Source organism: Arachis hypogaea, chromosome 3 (genome assembly GCF_003086295.3).
Source record: "Arachis hypogaea cultivar Tifrunner chromosome 3, arahy.Tifrunner.gnm2.J5K5, whole genome shotgun sequence".
In the NCBI taxonomy this organism is placed as follows: domain Eukaryota; kingdom Viridiplantae; phylum Streptophyta; class Magnoliopsida; order Fabales; family Fabaceae; genus Arachis; species Arachis hypogaea.
In genome coordinates, this window is record NC_092038.1 from 5,447,841 (window position 1) to 5,468,373 (window position 20,533).

The following is a 20,533-nucleotide window of genomic DNA, read 5'->3' on the forward strand; positions in this document are numbered from 1 at the left end:
CGACTATAACAGCGATAACGATAACGATAATGATAACAATAATATGTATAAGAAAAAGATAACAATGAGAAAAAAGAAGGAAGAAAATAAATTTAAATTAGAAAAGAAGACAAAAGAGATTGTGGTGGTGGTTACGACGAAAATAATAATAAAAGAAAAAAGTGAGGAAAAAAGAGAAGAAGAAGAAAGAGCCGCAGTAACAACAGAGATAAATAATAATAATAATAATAATAATAATAATAATAATAATAATAATAATAATAATAATAATATAAAAGTTTTGATAATAACTTAGTTAGATTTAGTTAGGTGGTATTTATTTAGTTGTAGAAGTTTATTCTAAGATTACAGAAATTCACTCGTTCAATTATTAATTTTCATTAATACACAAATGAGACTGATCATAATGACGATGAGGAAGAGGCATTCACAAGCCTGGCCTTTTTGATCCTTCAAGTTATGAAAAGTCAAGGTTCATTGGTTATACTTCATCATTCCGTTGCTCTAATAATTAACATACATTATTAAATTACTTTCATTTGTTACTGCCTTCTCAATTCTTTGATATATCAATACACAAATAGTTTTGCCAGCAAATGTTTTAAAAATATTAATTGAAGGTATTAAAAATAAAAAACTATTTTAATATTGTCAATTATATATATATATATATATATATATATATATATATCCAAAATCTATTGCAATATTATCTAACTCTAAACACACTTGCACCAATTATCACACACATAACGAAAGAAACAAAGAGAATGGGGAGGTTGCATATTGTGGCGGTAGTAACAAGTTTTATAACGGTAATCCCATTATGCTTATTGGCACAAAACTCTCCACAAGACTATCTTGAAGCTCACAATATTGCACGTGCAGAAGTTGGGGTTAATCCTCTGCTGTGGGATAATGAGTTAGAATCACAGGCCAACACGTTTTTGAGTAAACACATTGTGGATTGCCTTGATAGGGTATCTATATCCCCTCATCCTATGTACGGTCAAAACATTTTGAGTAGTCCATCCAAAAGCTTTACAGGAGCATTTGCTGTGGCATATTGGGTGGCAAAAAAACAAAATTACGACTACAGATCCAACACTTGCATTGGTGGTAACCCTGCTAAGTGTGTTACCTACACTCAAGTTGTTTCCAAGTCATCTACTTATGTAGGATGTGCTAGAGCCAATTGTCTTAATGGTGGAACTCTTGTTATTTGTTACTATCACCCTCCAGGCAACATCTTAGGTACTCGCCCCTACTAATTAATTACTAATTAGAAGTTGCCAAATTTAAATTAAACTCACCGTCCTCCTTTATTATTAGGAAATAAATAAAAATATTATTGGTATACTAAAATCAGTCACTAAAATTAGTTATTAATATATTTGTGTATAAATACATGTGTAGTTTAATTTATTTTTCGATATGTATTTATATTTCAATATATATATTTTATACTTGTAGCTTACTTTGATGTTAGTGTACACGTAGAATAATCACAAAATAAATCAAAACGTTAGTTGTGTTATCAATTTTCGGTATAATATATGATAGAATATATTACGAAATTAATATTTTAATGATTAAAAACAGAGAATTAGTTATTATTTATTTAAATATAAAACAAAAAAATTTATAAAATATTGGTTAGCTAACATTTTTATATATAAAGTATAAACTGTATTTTGTACTATGGTTGTTGGCAGCGTCTTGTAGTTTTTTTTATGGTTATATTGGTTTACACAATTATGGTATTGTATGTTTGTCAAAGGCTTTTTGCCTTGTGTTTGAGACTTCTATGTGGGTATTTTTTCATGGAAAAATCTAGAGAGCCAATAATTTTATTACATTTTGGCCAGCATATAACCAGTAGAGAAAGGTGAGCTATTAGATGAAATCTTACACTATCAAATCATCATTGATAGCTATCAACACCATCAAATCATCATTGATAGCTACTAATCACAAATATTGCTGTTCTCTAGCATTGTTCTTTTTTCATAAAAACTTTCAAGTGTATCGGTGCACAAATATTTTAATAAATTTTTTATGTAATACTTGTCAACAATTTTAGTTTGCTTGCTTGAGACGACGGAGGAGGTGACAAGATTCGGTAGTGTGTCTAACATGTTAATGGGGGCTGAGGTTTGTTTTTGGTGACGGTGGCTTATTACTGCTGTGGTCACAGAAGAAAAAATAATTAGTATTAATATATAAAAATATTTGAAAGATAATAAAAAATAATATAAATAATCTGAAATGATTATATTTTTATAAGTGTATAATTATAAATATTAAATTAAGTAAAATAAATTTAAATTATTATCTTCTTGAGAATTATTGGCGGTTACTGTATATTATGGTGGGATGATCATATTTCATATAAAAACCTCCGATTATATGGGTTGATCAAGTTAACTAACTAACCACTTGATTGATTATTATATGGTTTGAGAGAAGTGAGTTTTCATTTGTGATTGCTATTAACTTCTTTGATAAATTATGCATTGTTTGATTTATTTATTTATTTATTTTTAAGTTTAACCGTGTGATTTCTTATCTTGGAATATAGTTAAAGACATAATAATAAAGTCTATCTTTGTTTGTGAAGATGTTATTCTAATGTTTTAATAAATAAATAAATATTTTTAACTCTGAAAGATATAAATTTATTTTATATCCATCAAAGACTATAGTAGTTATACAAAACTACTCGTTTTAAGTAGTTCGTTCTATATATCAAACCAATTCAATCTTCAAATTAATTTACAAATTTCATTATTAGATATGTCATCATTCAAATTTTTTAGTTAGAAATAATAATTTATTTAAAGATTTAACTAACTTGTATACTAAAAACCAAGGTTCTAAAAACCGAACCGATTATTGAACCGCTCAAGCTACTAGTTCACTGGTTCATAGGTTCAACCGTAGTTGAACCGAAAAAACCGTTTTATAAAAAAATAATAATTAAAATATAAATAAACACACAAAAATATAATTATAGACTAATAATCTTTAAAATATTATCCAAATTAAAAATATTACAATCAACCACAATATTATAATCTCATCCAAATACAAACACAAAAGTCAAATAACAAAAAAAATAATAATCAATCACAAACCATTCAATTATTCACCATCTTCATATTACATGTCAATTTGCTGCATAGAAAATACTAACATTTTGAGTGTTGTTCATTCAGCAATAGAGAGTATGTAAAGGTAGGATTGGGTGAATTAGAGAGATGGTGTATTGAGGCCACTGATGAGGTGAGCACCAATCAATCATTTGAGATCATTCCTTCTATTCCATATTTATATCATAACATGAATCTGTCATGCTCAGTATGTTGGCTCAGCCTAGGAGGAACTGAAACATATTGAGCAAGCTGTAAGATTCCTAGTAAAAGTCAGTTTTACAAAATCTTGAATTCATATTCAAACAATCAAACGAAAAGAAACTCAATATTGCTCATCTTCCATTCAATTCTTAATCTCAGGTATTGCATCTGAAGTAACAAAGGAGCTCTGCCCAGTGAGTGTCTTCTTTTCAATTTATAGCTACCTGTAAATTGATATACCTCAATTCCATTCTCTTTCTAATAACAAGAACAATTAATTAAGATCAACATCATGAACAATTTATATACTTAAGAATTTATAAAATTAACAAATTATCAAAAGGTCAAGAACAACATAACAACTTAACAATCTAAAATTTAAAAGTTAAGAACAACACTAAAACATTAATTTATCAAATTAACAAGTTAAAGAATTGAAAATCAAAATAGCAAGAACAACTAAAGCTTTAAAATACAGCAAACCAACAAGAAAACAAAAACTTGAACAACATACTAATCATTAAAAACAACAATTAAATAAAATAATAACTGAATAATTAATACAAGAAAGAACAAATAAAGGAAAATAAATTACCTTAGGCTGGAGCATGTTCTGAAATTCGAACAGAACAGGGAGAGGGAGAGGGAGAGGGAGATGGAGCTTTGAAATGCAATGGAGATGGTTGAATAGAAACAGAACGGTGGGACATGACAGCAACTAGCAACCAGCAACCAGCAAGAAGCAACCAGCAATTACAAAATAGCAATTACACTAACATTGGTACATTATGAAACAGAGCCAGTAACCAGAGCAATTACAAAAAATCACAAAATATTAAAATGAAATTTTGAACAAAACTTTCAGAAACTAAAAAGAAGAAGAACCAAGTATTCAGAAATTAAACAGAACCAGTAACCAGAGCAAAGTTAAAAAGAAGAGCCAGTAACCAGAGCCACTAACCTTCCAAGCAAACATGAGAAGAGGGAAATTCCAGGGAATAATCTGACTAGCAACACCGATCGGTTCATACAATGTTTGCACATGATATTGCCCATCAGCAATGTTTTTAATGTTTGCAATGTTTCCAATATCAATATTACAGGCTTACAGCAACCCATTAATCTCATAGATAATTAGCATAGTGATACACAATAAAAAAAAATTAATAGTAGCAAGGTTGAAATCAAAAATATCAGAAACAAATCACAGATTAACTGATTAACCAACAAACTAAAACCACAATTACAGTTACAAAAATAAAAAATACCTTCGAGGGAAGGGCCGCGCGATGGAACAGAGCAGACGCCGCTGAAGGGACAGGAGCGCAGTGGAACAGAGCTGGCGCGGCAAGACAGTGGCTGCGCGATGGAGGCTTTGACGATCGAGCGGTGGCTTCGCGATGGAGGGAAGGAAGTTTGCGACGTTTGCTGCGCGAAGGAAGGGAAGTGAGGGAGCAGGCGGTGGCTGTTCAAAGTTGGAAGTTGCGACGGCAGCGGTGGTTGGACGGAAGTGGCGGTGGCTGGACGGAGAGTGAGAGTGGAGACTGGAAACGTGAGAGGTGAGAGGTGAGAGGTGAGAGTGAGAGTGGAAGCTCGAGAGAGGATAGGGGTGAGGTCTGTGCCTCTATGATTAGGGTTCCCTTTGGCCCTTCAACATGCAAAACGCGGCGTTTGGGGCAAATATAAAAACCGGCCGGGTCACGGTTCGGTTCGACCGACCGGTTCCCGGCCGGTTCGACGGGCCAACATCGGTTTTCAAATTCTGCGGTTTTGTGTTTTGTTCGAACCGTATTTGCTAACGGTTCTCGGTTCGACCGGTCCGACCGGCCGGTTCGAACCGGTTTTCAGAACATTGCTAAAAACACATTTTAAAATATAATAATAGAAAATTTTTAATACTTTTGATGTATACTGCCTTCTTGATCCTTTGGTTAACTAATACACTTACTCAAGTAAGCTGAATACCAAACATGGTATAATTGAACAAATAAAAATCTTGCTAACGAGAATATTAAAAATATTTAATATTAAAGATATTTAAAATAAAAATTTTAATAGATAATACAAATATGATACATTAATAATATAAATTATTTTATACTATTGGTCAATTATGTTCATTTTTTTTAATTTAGATGACTATTCATGTATGCTATTTGATTGTAAAATATAATTATTTTTGCTGATATGACGATACCTAATTTATATTGATTATTTTTGTATAACTACTTTACACTCTTAGTATATTAAAATTAAATTCTTTGAATAACTAAATTAAAACTTTTCAATATTTTTTCCATAATGAATGCCTTTACGACATTTTTTTGCTAATCTAGAAATAAATAGTGTATTATTATTTGAACTCTGCTAAGTAGATAGTAGTTTTGTAATTAACATAATAGCCAGTCCTTATAGAAGTGTTATAAAATATAATAATTTATGTATGCACTCTTTATTAATCTGTGTCTATTGTACTAATTATTCCGATTCATATATCCATGCATGTAAGATGTATGTATGTAAAAATTGATAAAATATCAACAACTTAATATATTAACTGTTAAAAATAAAGAAATCATTGTCCTCTAAAATTTCTTACTACACACATATATAAGAATTCGAACACTCTTTTGCAATTATCACATAACCAACAAAAAAAAAAGGAGAGAGAATGAGAAAGTTGCCGATTCTGGCAGTGCTAACAACAAGTTTTGTAAGCATATTTCCATTATGTTTGTTGGCTCAAAACTCTCCACAAGACTATCTTAGAGTTCACAATGTTGAACGTACAAGAGTTGGGGTTAAACCTCTAGTGTGGGATTCTGAGTTAGAATCACATGCTAGCAACTTTTTGAGTAAGCACATTGAAGATTGTATGCAGGTGGATTATATCGACCCTAGTCCGTTTGCGCGGAACATACTTATTAGTGGTTCGACAGAAAACCTTACAGGAGTAGATGCTGTGGGATGGTGGGTGGTAGAGAAACAAAATTATGACTACGAATTAGGGGTGTTCATGGTTTGGTTAATCCAAAAACCAAACCAGTTTTTTGGTTAACCAAAAATATAGTATTGGTTAATTAACCAAATTGGTTTTACATGATGAAACCGGTTATTAATCGGTTAGTGAAATTCAAAACCGGTTTTTAACCGGTTATTAAAACAAAAATCGGTTTTTAAAAAATAACCGGTTTTTATATAAAAAACTGGTTTTTATATTAAAAAATCGGTTTTTACATTAAAAATCGGATTTTACACCAAAAACCGGTTTTTATATTAAAAAATTGGTTTTTATACCATAAAATTGGTTTTTACATGTAAAAATAAATTTTTACACAAAAATTAATATTTTTATATAAAAAACCCAAACTTTTCGAACCTTTTTTTAATTGAATTTTTTTAATCTAATTTTTTTCTTTCTAAATGATACAAGTAACATTTGTAAATAATGAAATCCCTTCCATTGCTTTTGTTCCTTTTTCTTTCTTATCTCTTTTCAGCATTTTCTATAAATAATTTTTTCTAATATAAATAATTTTCTTTCTAAATGATACGAGTAACTTTTTCTTATCTCCTTTTCTCTCCCCCTCCTCTTCTCTCTTTCTCTTTTTCCCCTTCCACTCTTTCTCCCCCTCCCCTCTCTTTCTCTTCCTCTCTCTATCTCTCCCCTCTCTTCTATTTCTCTCTACCCCCTCCTTTCTCTCTCCACTTCTCTTCCTTCTCTCTCTTTCTCTCTCTCTCTCTCATTTTTCTCTCTCATCTTCTTTTTCTTTTCTCTCTCTCTCTCTCTCCCCTTTCTCTTTATCTATCTATCTCTCCCTTTTCCATCTTTCTCCCCCTCCCCTTTCTTTCTCTCTATCCTTCTCTGCCTCTCTCTCCCCATGCTCTCTCTCTCTCTCTCTCTCCCCTCCTCTCCCTCTCTCATTCTCTCTCCCCTCCTCTCTTTTCTCTTTCTCCTTCTCTTTTTCTATCTTTCTCTCTCCTTCTCTCTCCCCATCCTCTCTCTCTCCCCTCCTTCTTTTTCTCTCTTTGTCCTCTTTCTCTCTCTTCATCTCTTTCTCCTATCCTTCTTCTCTCTTCTTATCTCTCTCTTTTTTCTTTCTTTTCCTTTATCTTCTCCTCCTCTCTCTCTTCTCTCTCACTTTAGAGAGAAGATGAGAAAAGAGATAGAAGAGGGATAGAGATTGAGAGAAGGTTGAGAGAGAAAGAGAGAGTAAGAAAAGAAATAGGAGAAGGAGAGAAAAGGAAGAGAGGAAGAGGAGGAGAGAGAGAAAATGGGATAGAGATAAAGAAGAAAAATAAAAAGAGAGAAGTGAGAGAGAGAAAGAGAGAAAAGAAAAGAAAAGAGGGAGAGAAAGAGAGGGGAGGGAAATGAGAGAGAGAGAGAGATAGGAAGGAGCGGGGAGAGAGAGAGAGAGAGAGAGAGAGAGAGAGAGAGAGAGAAAAGGGAAAAAATAGGAGAAAGGAGAGATAGATAGGAGAGGAGAGAGAGAGAAGGAGAGGAAAAGAGAGAGAGATAGGAGGGGAGAGAGAGAGGATGAGAGATAGAAAAAGAGGAGAGATGATTAAAGAGAGAAAAGAGAGGAGAGAGAGGAAGAGAGAGAAGGGATGGGGAGAAAGAGGGCAAGGAGAAAGAGAGACGCAGTGAAAGAGCGGAGAGAAGGAGAGAGAGACAGAGAGAGAAGGAGAGAGAGACAGAGAGGAAAGGGGAGAAAGAGAGAGGGAGAGAAAGATAGAGAGACAAGGGAGAGAGAAAGAAAGTCGAGGTGGAGAGAGATAGAGAGAGAGAGAAAGAGAAAGAGGGGAGAGAGAGAGAAAGAGATGAAGAAAGGGAAGTAGAGAGACAAGGGAGAGAACGGAAGAGAGAAAGAGGGAAAAAGAAGAGAGAGAGAGAGAGAGAGAGAGAAGGGGAGAGGAGATAAAAAGGAAAATGAGTGAGAGAGAGAGAGAAAGGAGGGAGAAAGAGAGAGAGAGAGAGGGGAAGGAAGGGGGAGAGAGAAGGAGAGGGAAGAGAAATAGGGGAAAAAGAAGAGAGATAAGGGAAGAGAGAATAGAGAGAGAGAGAGAGAGGAGGGGGAGAGAGAAAAGGAGAGGACAAAGAGGAGGAGGAGAAAGAGGAAAATGAGAGAGAGAGGAGGGTGAGAAGGGAAAAAGAGAGATAGGAGAGAGAGAGAGAGAGAGAGAGAGAGAGAGAGAGAAAGGGGGAGAGGGAGGGAGAGAGAGAGAGAGAGAAAGAAAGAGGAAGGGAGAGAGAGAGAGAGAGAGAGAGAAAAAGAGAGAGAAAGAGTATGTAATTTGGTTTTGAAATTAGGTTTTGATTTTAATTTGGTTTTGGTTTTGGTTAACCTGTTAAAAACCGATTTTTTTAAATTTGGTTTTGGTTAACCAATTTTAAAAAATATGGATATGGTTTTTAAAATGGTTTTATTAAACTGGTTAACCAAAATGTGGTTATGGTTTTTTAACCGGTTAACCACATTTTGGTTTTTTTATGCACACCCCTACTACGAATCCAACTCTTGCATTGATGGTACTTTTCAATGTCTTACCTATACTCAGGTGGTTTCTAAGGCATCTATTTATTTAGGGTGTGCTAGAGCCGAGTGTAACAATTATGGAGGCACCATTGTTATTTGTTACTATGATCCCCCGGGTAACGATGATGGTCAACGCCCCTATTGATGATTAATTAGTATTTACCAAATAATAATCTAAGTTAAACACAGCTACATATCCCTAATTACTTACTAAATAAGTTTGTTGCACTATGTAATATGGTTTTGGTATTGCAGTTTTTATGGTTATTTTGTTTTGCAACTATATGATTGTGTATGTTTAATTTGTCAAACGCTTTTTGTCCTCTGTTCTATGATCTATATATGCGAGTATATTTTTTCATTTAATAATTAAAAATGTTCTCAATTAGTACTAATAATATCGTGGTTCTAAGTTCTAACGTATATTTTCCACAATCAATTTATAATTATTGCGTCATTTTATGATGAAAAGTAGTTTTGACGACCACACAACATAAAGTTGTTTTGGGGTGGTCATTATGGACTGCGGGAAGTAGTAGTTAAAAGGATAGAGAAGAAGCAAAAAAAATTAAAATAATTAAAAAAAATACTATGATAACAACAATATGTATAAAAGAAAAGACAATATATAAAGAAAGAGGAGAATAAATTCAAATTAAAAAAAAACAAAGGAGATGGTGGTGGTTACAACCGATAATAAAAAAGAAATTAAAAGTAAAAAAAAACGAAAAAAAAAGGAAGAAACGTCAGCAACAGAGGTGAATAATAATAATAATAATAATAATAATAATAATAATAATAATAATAATAATAATAATTGATAACAACTTAGTTAAATTTAATTAGATGACATTTTATTTAGTTATAGAACTTTATTCTAAGATTATAGGATTTACCCATTCAATTAATTTAGGTGGTATTTTATTAATTTTCATTAATACACAAATGAGACTGATCATAATGACGATGAGGAAGAGGCATTCACAAGCCTGGCCTTTTTGATCCTTCAAGTTATGAAAAGTCAAGGTTCATTGGTTATACTTCATCATTCCGTTGCTCTAATAATTAACATACATTATTAAATTACTTTCATTTGTTACTGCCTTCTCAACTCTTTGGTATATCAATACATAAATAGTTTTGCCAGCAAATGTTTTAAAAATATTAATTGAAGATATTAAAAATAAAAAACTATTTTAATATTGTCAATTATATATATCCAAAATCTATTGCAATATTATCTAACTCTAAACACACTTGCAATAATTATCCCACACATAACAACGAAAAAAACAGAGAATGGGGAGGTTGCATATTGTGGCGGTAGTAACAAGTTTTATAACGGTAATCCCATTATGTTTATTGGCACAAAACTCTCCACAAGACTATCTTGAAGCTCACAATATTGCACGTGCAGAAGTTGGGGTTAATCCTCTGTTGTGGGATAATGAGTTAGAATCACAGGCCAACACGTTTTTGAGTAAACACATTGTGGATTGCCTTGATAGGGTATCTATATCCCCTCATCCTATGTACGGTCAAAACATTTTGAGTGGTCCATCCAAAAGCCTTACAGGAGCATTTGCTGTGGCAAAGTGGGTGGCACAAAAACAAAATTATGACTACATATCCAACACTTGCATAGGTGGTAACCCTGCTAATTGTGTTGCCTACACTCAAGTTGTTTCCAAGGCATCTACTTATGTAGGATGTGCTAGAGCCAATTGTCTTAATGGAAGAACTCTTGTTACTTGCTACTATTACCCTCCAGGCAACATCTTAGGTCAACGCCCCTACTAATTAATTAGTAGTTGCCAAATTTAAATTAAACTCACCATCCTCCTTTAATTCTTATGAAATAAATAAAAATATTATTCTTACATTAAAATCAGTCAATAATGTATTTATGTATAAATATATATGTAGTTTAATTTATTTTAATGTGTATTATATATTTTAAAATATATTTTTTACTAATGACTGATTTTAGTATATACGCAACATAGTCACAAAATAAATCAAAACGTTGTGTTATCAATTTTCGGTACAATATATGATAGAATATATATTTGGAAATCAATATTTTTAATGATAAAAAACAGAGAGTTAGTTATTATTTATTTAAAAATAAAACAAAAATTTAAAAAATATTGGTTATCTAACATTTTTATATATAAACTACTGTGTTTTAATTTGTACTATGGGTTGGCAGCGTCTTGTAGTTTCTTTTATGGTTATATTGGTTTACACAACTATGGTATGTTATGTTTGTCAAAGGCTTTTTGCCTTGTGTTCTAGACTTCTATGTGGGTATTTTTCCATGTATATATATGTAATAATCTTTTTATTTTCTTAAACAGTCTACTGTAGTGAGTACTTGTGGCCTATAGGTATATAGGTCATGGATCGATTCCGTAATCAAATTAAAATAATTAGTGCGGATTCTCTCGAAAAATAGTTAATTTTTCACAACATAAAACGGCTAATTTGTTTTATATTAAAAAATTTTTGATATAATACTCAATTAATCATTGAATTTTATGGTATTTTTTAAAATTGTGGGAGTAAGACAATAAAATATACAATATAAGAAGACGTATTGTTAATATAAGAGAGACGTATTGTCCTACTCTCATAATTTTAAAAAACACATATTACACTAAAATTATACCAATATGTAAATAAATAAACGACATAAAATATCAAATTCACAAAATAATAAAAACTATTAAAAAGTGATTAAAAAAAAAGTGAACTATCAATCTGGCCTCTATCCATTTTTCAGAATGATAACACGACCCCTTAAGAAAAAAACGATCCACTTTGGTCTCTATCCTTTATTTTATGACACAACGCGGTTCCTATGACTGTTTTTCCGTTAACTCTGAATGAAAAATGCTGACGTGTCATGTTAAAAAATAGACAGAGACCTAATTGTCTGTAAATTTAAATTGGTTAGGAATCTTTATTTGTCTTTATTTTTTAAATAATATCTTTTTTAAATTATTTTTTATTTATTATACTAATATTCTTTTTTCAATAAATTATTGAATATATGGTATAATAAGTACAAATTAATTAATAAGTTATTTAAATTTAAAAATATTATTTATTATAGAAATAAATAAATAAATCTCAAATATAATTTTTAAATATATTATTAAAATACGGTTAATACATTAATAATAACCCTATGATATTAGGATTATTAATTTAATGCAAAGATATCAAATAGAATTATTAATTTAATTTAATGAGATAAAAAATTAAATTTGTTATTACACAAAACAATTTACTATATATCAAATAATGTGTTCATTAGTTTTTACTTTATTGTGAAAATTATCTAGATCATAATACTTAATTTTGAGTAAAATATATGTAAAATTTAATGAATTTTAATATACGTAAAATTTTAATCAATCTACATTATTCTTATATTGATAAATCTCCATTGATATGTAACCTTATAACAATATATATTATTAATAGATTAATAATATTATTGATACTTTGAGTTTGTTGAGTTTATAAATAGTTTATATATATATATATATATATATATATATATATATATATTAATAATATTATTGATGCTTTGAGTTTGTTGAGTTTATAAATGGTTTATATATATAATATTTTTATTTTATTTAGTATTAATAGCTTACTCATAATGTATTATAGTGTAAAAATATCAAATAGAGTTATTAATTTAGTTTAGAGAGATAAAAAATTAAAGTTGGTATTACTCAAAAAATTTTTATTATATATCAAATAATGTATTCATTAGTTTCTAATTTATTGTATAAATTATCTAGATCATAATACTAATAGTATATCATAGGATTATTATTAATGTATTAACCGTATTTTAATATTTATTATTTATACATTTAAAAATTATATTTGAGAACTATTTATTTAGTTTCATAATAAATGATATTTTTAAATTTGAATAATTTATTAATTAGTTTGTATTTATTATATCATATATTCAATAATTTATTGAAAAAAATATTAATATAATGAATAAAAAATAATTTGAAAAAGATATCGTTTAAAAAATAAGGACAAATAAATCCTTAACCAATTTAAATTTAGAGACAATTAGGTTCCTGTTTATTTTTAAACCTGATACGTCAGTATTTTACGTTCAGAGTTGACGGAAAAACAGTCATAGGGACCGTGTTGTGTCATAAAATAAAGAACAGGGATCGAAGTGGATTATTTTTTTTTTTGAAGGATCGCATTATCATTCTAAAAGATTGACAAGAGACCGAGTTGGTAGTTCATTCTAAGAAAAAGTCAACTACTAAATTAAAAAATGTTTGGCACAAAGCTTCTCAACAATTTTAATATGCCTGCTTTTTTTTTTTGGTTATTAGATTGGATAACCCGATCTTAAGTATCCTAATTAATTGGACAATCTCTAATTTTAAGTATATAATATATTTACACACTTCTCATATATTTTATTATATTTTTTTTCAATTGCAATTTCTAAAATTTAAATCCTAGACCTTTGAGATAAAGAAAGAGAGATATATTATGTGAGATAAGGCTCGTTGACAATATGCCTGTTTGAGACGACGGAGGAGGTGACAAGATTGGGTAGTGGTGTCTAACAGCCTAATGGGGGCCGGGGTTTGTTTGTTGTGACGGTGGTTTATTACTGCTGTGGGCACAAAAGAAAAAATAATTAGTATTATTATATAAAAATATTTGAAAGATAATAAAAGATAATTTAAAATATTTTAAAGTTTTATTTTTTTTATAAATGTATAATTATAAATATTAAATCAAATAAAATAATTTTAAATTATTATCTTCTTGAGAATTATCGGCGGTTATTATATATTATGGTTGGCTGATCACATATATTTCATATAAAAACCTCTGATTATATGGATTGATCAAGTTAACTAACCACTTGATTGATTATATGGTTTGAGAGAAGTGAGTTTCAACTTATATTTATACTGACTACCATAAATAAATGATCCTCATCGATTTTATGATCTTCATTTGCAGCGTAGGTGCCTATAATAATGGAGCAGACAAAAGCTAAAGGTTAATTTTATAATATTTTTGTTTAATGTCTAATTTTTGTTTAAATTATTTTTTATAATAATTTTAAAATATTTAAAATAATTTAACTTTTATATTTTTAAATTTAAAATAAATTATTTAATCTATTTTAATAATTAGATAATATTTTTAGCCACCATAATAAATATCAAAGCTGAAATGTGTCTCTATTTATATTATATTTTTTTAATATAGGCAATTTGGCATGTGTCATTATTAGTTCTAGCATTACATAACTTTTTAATTGGTAGTTAGTATTATATTATCCAAGATATACGGGTGCTAAAAGTTATTCATTATTAAAGTGATGAACAATCTAATCAGTGGTTATTATTAATAAGTAACTAATTAAATAAACTAATTATAGCTTATTGAATAGCTTTAATATAATACACTATTCTTTATTTTTTTAGAGCCGACCACTCAACTATAAATAACACATTTTTATAATAACAACTCATCATCTGGAATTTTTCATGACTCTGAGCATAGCTAACGTTGCTTTAACTGCTTGAAAAAGGATATAGATGATATGAATACTTGGAAACAAACATCAATTTTGGACCGCCACAATTCCTCTCCAAATCTTTCTTATAATTCATAGCAGCTTTTCTTTTTCTCTCCTTTTTTTTATATATATATTTGGTGTCCAATCCTAAAGTAATAATGGATTGATAACCTAGAGACTTTAAAGTGGCTGGTACCCTACTTACAAACTCATTTATTGCTTCTCTATGTATGCCATAGATATAGATGAAACATGTTCAATCGAATGCTAGAATAATAATTGATGTTTTTACTATATTATTAGACATTTGATTTATTACAATTACTATTTTTTATTTTTTATTTTTTTAATCGTTCATTCAATTCAATAAATGTCTCGAATAAAAATTTATATCATGTGAGCAAATACATTACCAAAGTTAGAAATAAATAATTAGAATATAATTAGTTTCTGTGTTTTTAATTCCTAACATTAAAAAATTCGGAAAATAAAATAAAAACACTTTACATGCAGTTCTAAGGGTGAATTCGTGCATACATGCAAGTGGACTTAATTATTATTGGACGTGCATAAGGAAATTTTTTTATGAAAAGCGAATTAAGTAAAAAATGAAAATTTTTAATAAATTTATTAATTTATAAAAAATTATATAACATTACACACATGACTTTTTGTGATTTTTTTGATAAAAAAAAATAATATGCACTCTTTATTAAGAGATACAATAATACGCCACACCATAATGGTCCTATATTACAGTACCTTTTAATATATGTGCATATGCATATCAAACATATCAAAATTTAAGAAATGATAATTGCATCGTTTACATTTTTTTAAATATTTTGTATGGTATAAAAAATAACCGCAACCAGTAATACAAAAATTCTCATTAAGTCTATTTATTTAAAGAGAAATACTAGAGAATTATTAAAATTTATTATTTTTTAGTTATTGATTTTAGTTATTAATTTAATTTTTTTAGTTTAGTAATCCAATAAAATACTTTAATTCATACGTTCAAATATTGATGTGTAACTACGCTGACCAAAAAAATAAATTTTAATAGTCTTTTAGTATTTTTTTATTTAAACAAATATTAACATTATTTTAGTTGATCATTAATAATTCACGAGCTAGTTATTACTATGTATATAACTTTATTATCTACAAGCTTATAATTATATTATTCATAGAAAGCTTAATTAGAATTATATAAGCTTATAATTATATTATAATTTTATTATATACAAAGCTTATAATTATATTATACCAAATGTCAAAATGGTTTAGTTTTTGTCTTGAATGTGGAAAAAAAAATAAAAACTTAAAGCAATTATCCTACTTATCAAAATATCTATAAATCAATGAGAGATTAATTAGTGATTTAGTCTAATAGTCCCAATCACAATAAACAAAAAAGCATGCAATGAAGATTCAACCATATCACTGATTACTTTCATTAAAGATAAGTAATAATTGGCAAATTTTATGGATATACGGAAAGAGGGCTTGTTTTGGCATGTAAACCGTCACTATCATGTGGTGTGACTTTACTCTTTAGAGCTCTTTTGGATATTTTTCTTTACATAATTTACATTATAAAAAAGTACAGGTAACTAACAACATTTTTAATTAAATAACGTGTAAATAATATAAATTAACATAATTAAAAGAATAAATTTAAATTAATAACATTAAATTAAAGTATAATATATCTTATATTATTAAACTAACATTCATTTAATTTTACACAAAATAGATTATTTTAAATGACTATGACCTCACCTGCATGACTAATTAAATCAAAACAGTATCTTTAGGTTTATTAAGAGTATACTATGAATTTTTTTTTTTTTTTTTTTTTTTTTTTTTTTTTTTTTTTTTTTTTTTTTGTGCTAAATAAATAAACATTTAAAAGATCTTATGAAAATATTTTGATTTCTTTAGTTTTATTAAGATACTATGTATACATATATAAATTAAAATAGGTTGATTAAATTTATTAAGACATCATGTAAAAATATATATATTAAATCTGACTGTTGTTTTGATTTATGTAAAGATTTAAATTTAGTCTATCTATTTTAATTTATATAAAAATGTGATTAGAGTAATTTAAGTTATATTTTTTATTTTAAATAATTTACGTAAAATTAAATAAATGTTGGTTTAATAACCTAAATTACCCTTACTCTTATATAATATCTTCCGTCTCTTTTGTCTTTTTCTAGTATAATATTAGAGAAATGTTATTTCAAAATTTATTGATTTTATTACTTACTCAACAACTCAATTATTTTAGAATAATTTTTTAATTTAATAATTCAATAATTAAGAATGAAAATAAGTCAGATAACCTAATAAGGACGTATAATCTAACTTGCATTTTTGGTTTAATCTAGTCTCCATTATTATAAAATAATTTTAGATTTAAACTAACTTAAAAATTTAATTTTGTTAATAAATCAGACTCAAGAGTTATAAAATAGTCTAATAAAATTTATCAAATTTATTTAATTATGTTAAAATATAAATAAATATAAAAATAATTTTAAATAATTATAAATATTTTTTATATTTTAAATATTTTAAAAATTTAAATATTATTGTAAAGATTGAATTTAACATATTACATATAAATATTTTTTAAAATATTTTTAATTTTTTATTTTAATAAAAAATTATATATATATCAAATCTTTTATCTGGTTTTAGGTTAGGTCAACTCAAATTCTATTATAAAGTCTGATTTAGTCTATTTTCAATTTTACCAATGACATATTTTATTTTATATTTTTAAATATTAATAACTAAGTGATGATAAAAAATAATAAATTTTAATAAATTTTTAATATTTTTTATAATATTATTATCTAAAAGATCAATATAATTTATTATTTTTAATCATCAATTAGTTATTAATATTTAAAAATATATATTAAAAATATATTATTAAACTAATAACTAGAAGTGATAACAAAAAAAAATAATAATTTCTGCTCTGCTCATCTTATCTTCATCGTTACAAACATTGTGCGCCTATATATATAAGTTTACGATCAGAAGAACCTTCATCACGCATATATCACAGGTTATCACTTAAAACAAACCCAAAATAATAAGGCCATATATATCTTGATGGAGTCCTTAGAATTTATTGCTATTGTTGCTGCCATTTTCTCATTCTTCTTTATCCATACTTGGAGGTCTAATAGAAATAACCCCGTTACTAATTGGCCCTTCTTTGGTATGCTACCAGGGGTTTTATGTAATCTTTCTGATATCCATGATCAAACAACAACCACTTTGAAGCAATGTGGAGGTACTTTTTTGTTCAAAGGTCCCTGGCTCACAAATCTCAACTTTCTCATCACCACTGATCCTATGAATGTGCACCACATTACTAGCAAGAACTTTGACAACTACATCAAAGGCTCTGAGTTCTATGAGATTTTTGAAATACTCGGAGATGGCATCTTTAACACTGATTCCCACAAATGGAAGCATAATAGGAACATACTACATTCATTGTTCAGACAAAACTCGTTTGAGAGTTTAGTTGTGAAAACCATTCACAAGAAGCTTGAGAGTTGCTTAGTTCCACTTCTCAATAATACATCGGAACTAGGAACTGTTGTGGACTTGCAAGACATCTTTCAGAGATTCAGTTTTGACAACATCTGCTCCATAGTGTTGGGATTTGATCCTAACTCCCTTCCTAACAAGCTCAAAGAGTTCCCGGAAGTTGCATTCGAGAAAGCTTTCAACAAGATGGAGGATACAATGTTCTACCGACACATTGTCCCAAGATTTTTGTGGAAGCTTCAAAAATGGCTCCAAATTGGACAAGAGAAGAGCTATAGTGAATGTGAAAAAATAATTGACCAATTCTTGCATCAATGTATAGCATCCACTTTCCAAGAGCAAAGTAAAGTCACGTGCACCAAAGATGATGATGAACCAAATTTTAACATGCTCAAAGCTATTGTGGAGGAAAGTGAAATGGAAAAAGTAGATCGCAAGTTTCTGAGAGACAATGCAATTAGTCTCTTATTAGCAGGAAGGGATACAATTAGTTCAGGTCTCAGTTGGTTTTTCTGGCTAGTTTCAACCCACCCTCTTGTTGAAGCCAAGATCCTTGAAGAAATCAGAGCAAAATTCATAACCAATGAAGAAAATTGGCTCATCACTTCAAGCTTAGAAAATCTTAACAAGCTAGTTTACCTGCATGGAGCTTTGTGTGAAGCATTGAGACTTTTCCCTCCGGTTCCTTTCGAGCACAAATCTGCACTTAAATCTGATATACTCCCCAGTGGGCATCGTGTTAATGCAAATAGTATGGTGATTTACTCTTTATACTCAATGGGAAGAATGGAACAAATATGGGGAGAAGATTGCTTGGAGTTTAAGCCAGAAAGGTGGATTTCTGAAAAGGGAAGCATCATACACATACCATCTTACAAGTTCATAGCTTTTCAAGCAGGCCCAAGAAGTTGTTTGGGTAAAAATATAAGCTTTATTCAGATGAAACTAATCGCCATTACTTTGCTGTGGAATTTTCAATTCGAGGTGGTGGAAGGGCATAATAATGTGTGCCCAAGTGTATCTGTTGTGCTTCACATGAAACATGGCTTGAAGGTCAAGGTTACTAAAAGAGGTATTAATTAGAATATATTTAAGGGGTATCTATATATATATATATATATGGAATCCATTGTTGTACGTTTCATATATCATCTTGTCATCTGTATGAGATAATCAAGTGAACAAGTAATAAGCATATTATCAGCTGTATTTCTTCGTCATCGATCTTTAACTTACAAACTTTATATTTGATATATACATATGGGCTAATTGGTGTAACTATCTACTTGTGTTGGAGGAATATGATGACGGGAGGTGAAGAAAATCTCATGCCCTAAGCTGTTCAAGCTGTGATGTTAATGGTTTGATGAATCAAAAGGGATTAAGAGAGGGAGAGAGATAGGTTCTTCTCATTATTGGAGAGAATGAAAAATCTCCCTTAGAAAATATTTGTTGAGTTATTACACCTTATATACTATGTACTTTTTTTTTATGTACTCTCACTAAAAAATAATTACAATGGTAAACCTATTATTGATAAAGAAATAATCTAGGTAACACCCTCCCACAAGCTAGAATTGTGTAAATCTAACAATCCTAGCTTGGAAACATTGGCAAGAAAAGGACCCGGTGATAGAGCTTTGGTAAGAAAATCAGCAAATTGATCCTTGGAACGAACTGGCATAAGATGAATGAGACCAGACAAATGCTTTTCACGAACAATGTGGCAGTCCACTTCAATGTGTTTAGTTCTTTCATGAAAAATGGGATTATTGGCAATGTGAATGGCTGACTGGTTGTCACAGAATAGAGTGATAGACTTTTGAAGCGGCAAGCCAATGAAATCCATTAAGAAAGATAACCAACTAGCTTCACAAGTGGCAACAGCAAGAGACCTATATTCAGCTTCTGCAGAGGACTTGGCAACTGTGGTTTGCTTTTTACTCTTCCAGCTAATGAGCGAGTTCCCAAGCATGAAGCAATAACTGGAAATGGAGCGACGAGTATCGGCACAGGTAGCCCAGTCAACATCGGCAAATCCAGTGAGATGCAGATTAGAAGTAGAGGAGAAGAAGAGACCAGTTGCAGGTCGGCCTTTTAAATATCGGAGTACACGAAAAGCAGCCTGTAGGTGAGAAGTGGTTGCACAGTCCAAAAATTGGCTCAAACGTCCCACAGCATAAGAGATATCGGGTCTAGTATTTGTGAGGTAAAAGGAGTCGGCCGATGAGCTGCCTGTAAACATTGTTGTCTGTTAAAATGGTACCTGATTCCTTTGAAAGTTTCTGACTATAATCAAATGGAGTAGAGAGAGGCTTGCAATCTAGATAACCAAAATCTCTGAGAAGATCCATGGTGTACTTCCGCTGATAAATGTGAATTCCAGAGTTAGAGCGTGCTACTTCCATTCCCAAGAAGTATTTGAGATCACCAAGATCCTTTATTTTGAATTTGTC

At 29.5% G+C, this 20,533-nt stretch overlaps 4 protein-coding genes across 4 annotated transcripts; 3 read left to right on the forward strand and 1 right to left on the reverse strand.

Annotated features, from left to right (window-relative positions):
- Positions 1-770: 770 nt before the first annotated feature.
- LOC112771938 (pathogenesis-related protein 1B) lies at positions 771-1,271 on the forward strand. Its single transcript, XM_025816802.1, has one exon. It carries the CDS (start codon positions 771-773, stop codon positions 1,269-1,271), a length of 501 nt encoding a protein of 166 aa, XP_025672587.1.
- A 1,736-nt stretch (positions 1,272-3,007) lies between these two features.
- LOC112771946 (uncharacterized) lies at positions 3,008-5,676 on the reverse strand. The gene is made up of 5 exons (XM_072230549.1): positions 5,672-5,676; positions 4,625-5,004; positions 4,318-4,363; positions 3,952-4,074; positions 3,008-3,385 (listed from the first exon to the last, which is right to left on the reverse strand). The coding sequence occupies exons 1-5, from the start codon at positions 5,674-5,676 to the stop codon at positions 3,376-3,378; spliced, it is 564 nt and encodes a 187-aa protein (XP_072086650.1). The 3' UTR covers positions 3,008-3,375.
- Positions 5,677-10,192: 4,516 nt separating this feature from the next.
- Positions 10,193-10,693, forward strand: LOC112771956 (pathogenesis-related protein 1B-like). Its single transcript, XM_025816824.1, has one exon. It carries the CDS (start codon positions 10,193-10,195, stop codon positions 10,691-10,693), a length of 501 nt encoding a protein of 166 aa, XP_025672609.1.
- A 6,937-nt stretch (positions 10,694-17,630) lies between these two features.
- LOC112769372 (alkane hydroxylase MAH1) lies at positions 17,631-19,160 on the forward strand. Its single transcript, XM_025813882.3, has one exon. It carries the CDS (start codon positions 17,631-17,633, stop codon positions 19,158-19,160), a length of 1,530 nt encoding a protein of 509 aa, XP_025669667.1.
- Positions 19,161-20,533: the final 1,373 nt, after the last annotated feature.

What these genes read in the sequence shown, in the direction of transcription:
- LOC112771946 (XM_072230549.1), bottom strand. An exon ending in GCGCGGCCCTTCCCTCGAAG is followed by an intron (nt 4,364 to 4,624) that starts GTATTTTTTATT and finishes CGGTGTTGCTAG; the next exon opens with TCAGATTATTCCCTGGAATT. An exon ending in TTCTCATGTTTGCTTGGAAG is followed by an intron (nt 4,075 to 4,317) that starts GTTAGTGGCTCT and finishes GCTGGTTGCTAG; the next exon opens with TTGCTGTCATGTCCCACCGT.
- LOC112771938 (XM_025816802.1), top strand. Translation starts at nt 771, where the DNA reads ATGGGGAGGTTGCATATTGTGGCGGTAGTAACAAGTTTTATAACGGTA.
- LOC112769372 (XM_025813882.3), top strand. Translation starts at nt 17,631, where the DNA reads ATGGAGTCCTTAGAATTTATTGCTATTGTTGCTGCCATTTTCTCATTC.
- LOC112771956 (XM_025816824.1), top strand. Translation starts at nt 10,193, where the DNA reads ATGGGGAGGTTGCATATTGTGGCGGTAGTAACAAGTTTTATAACGGTA.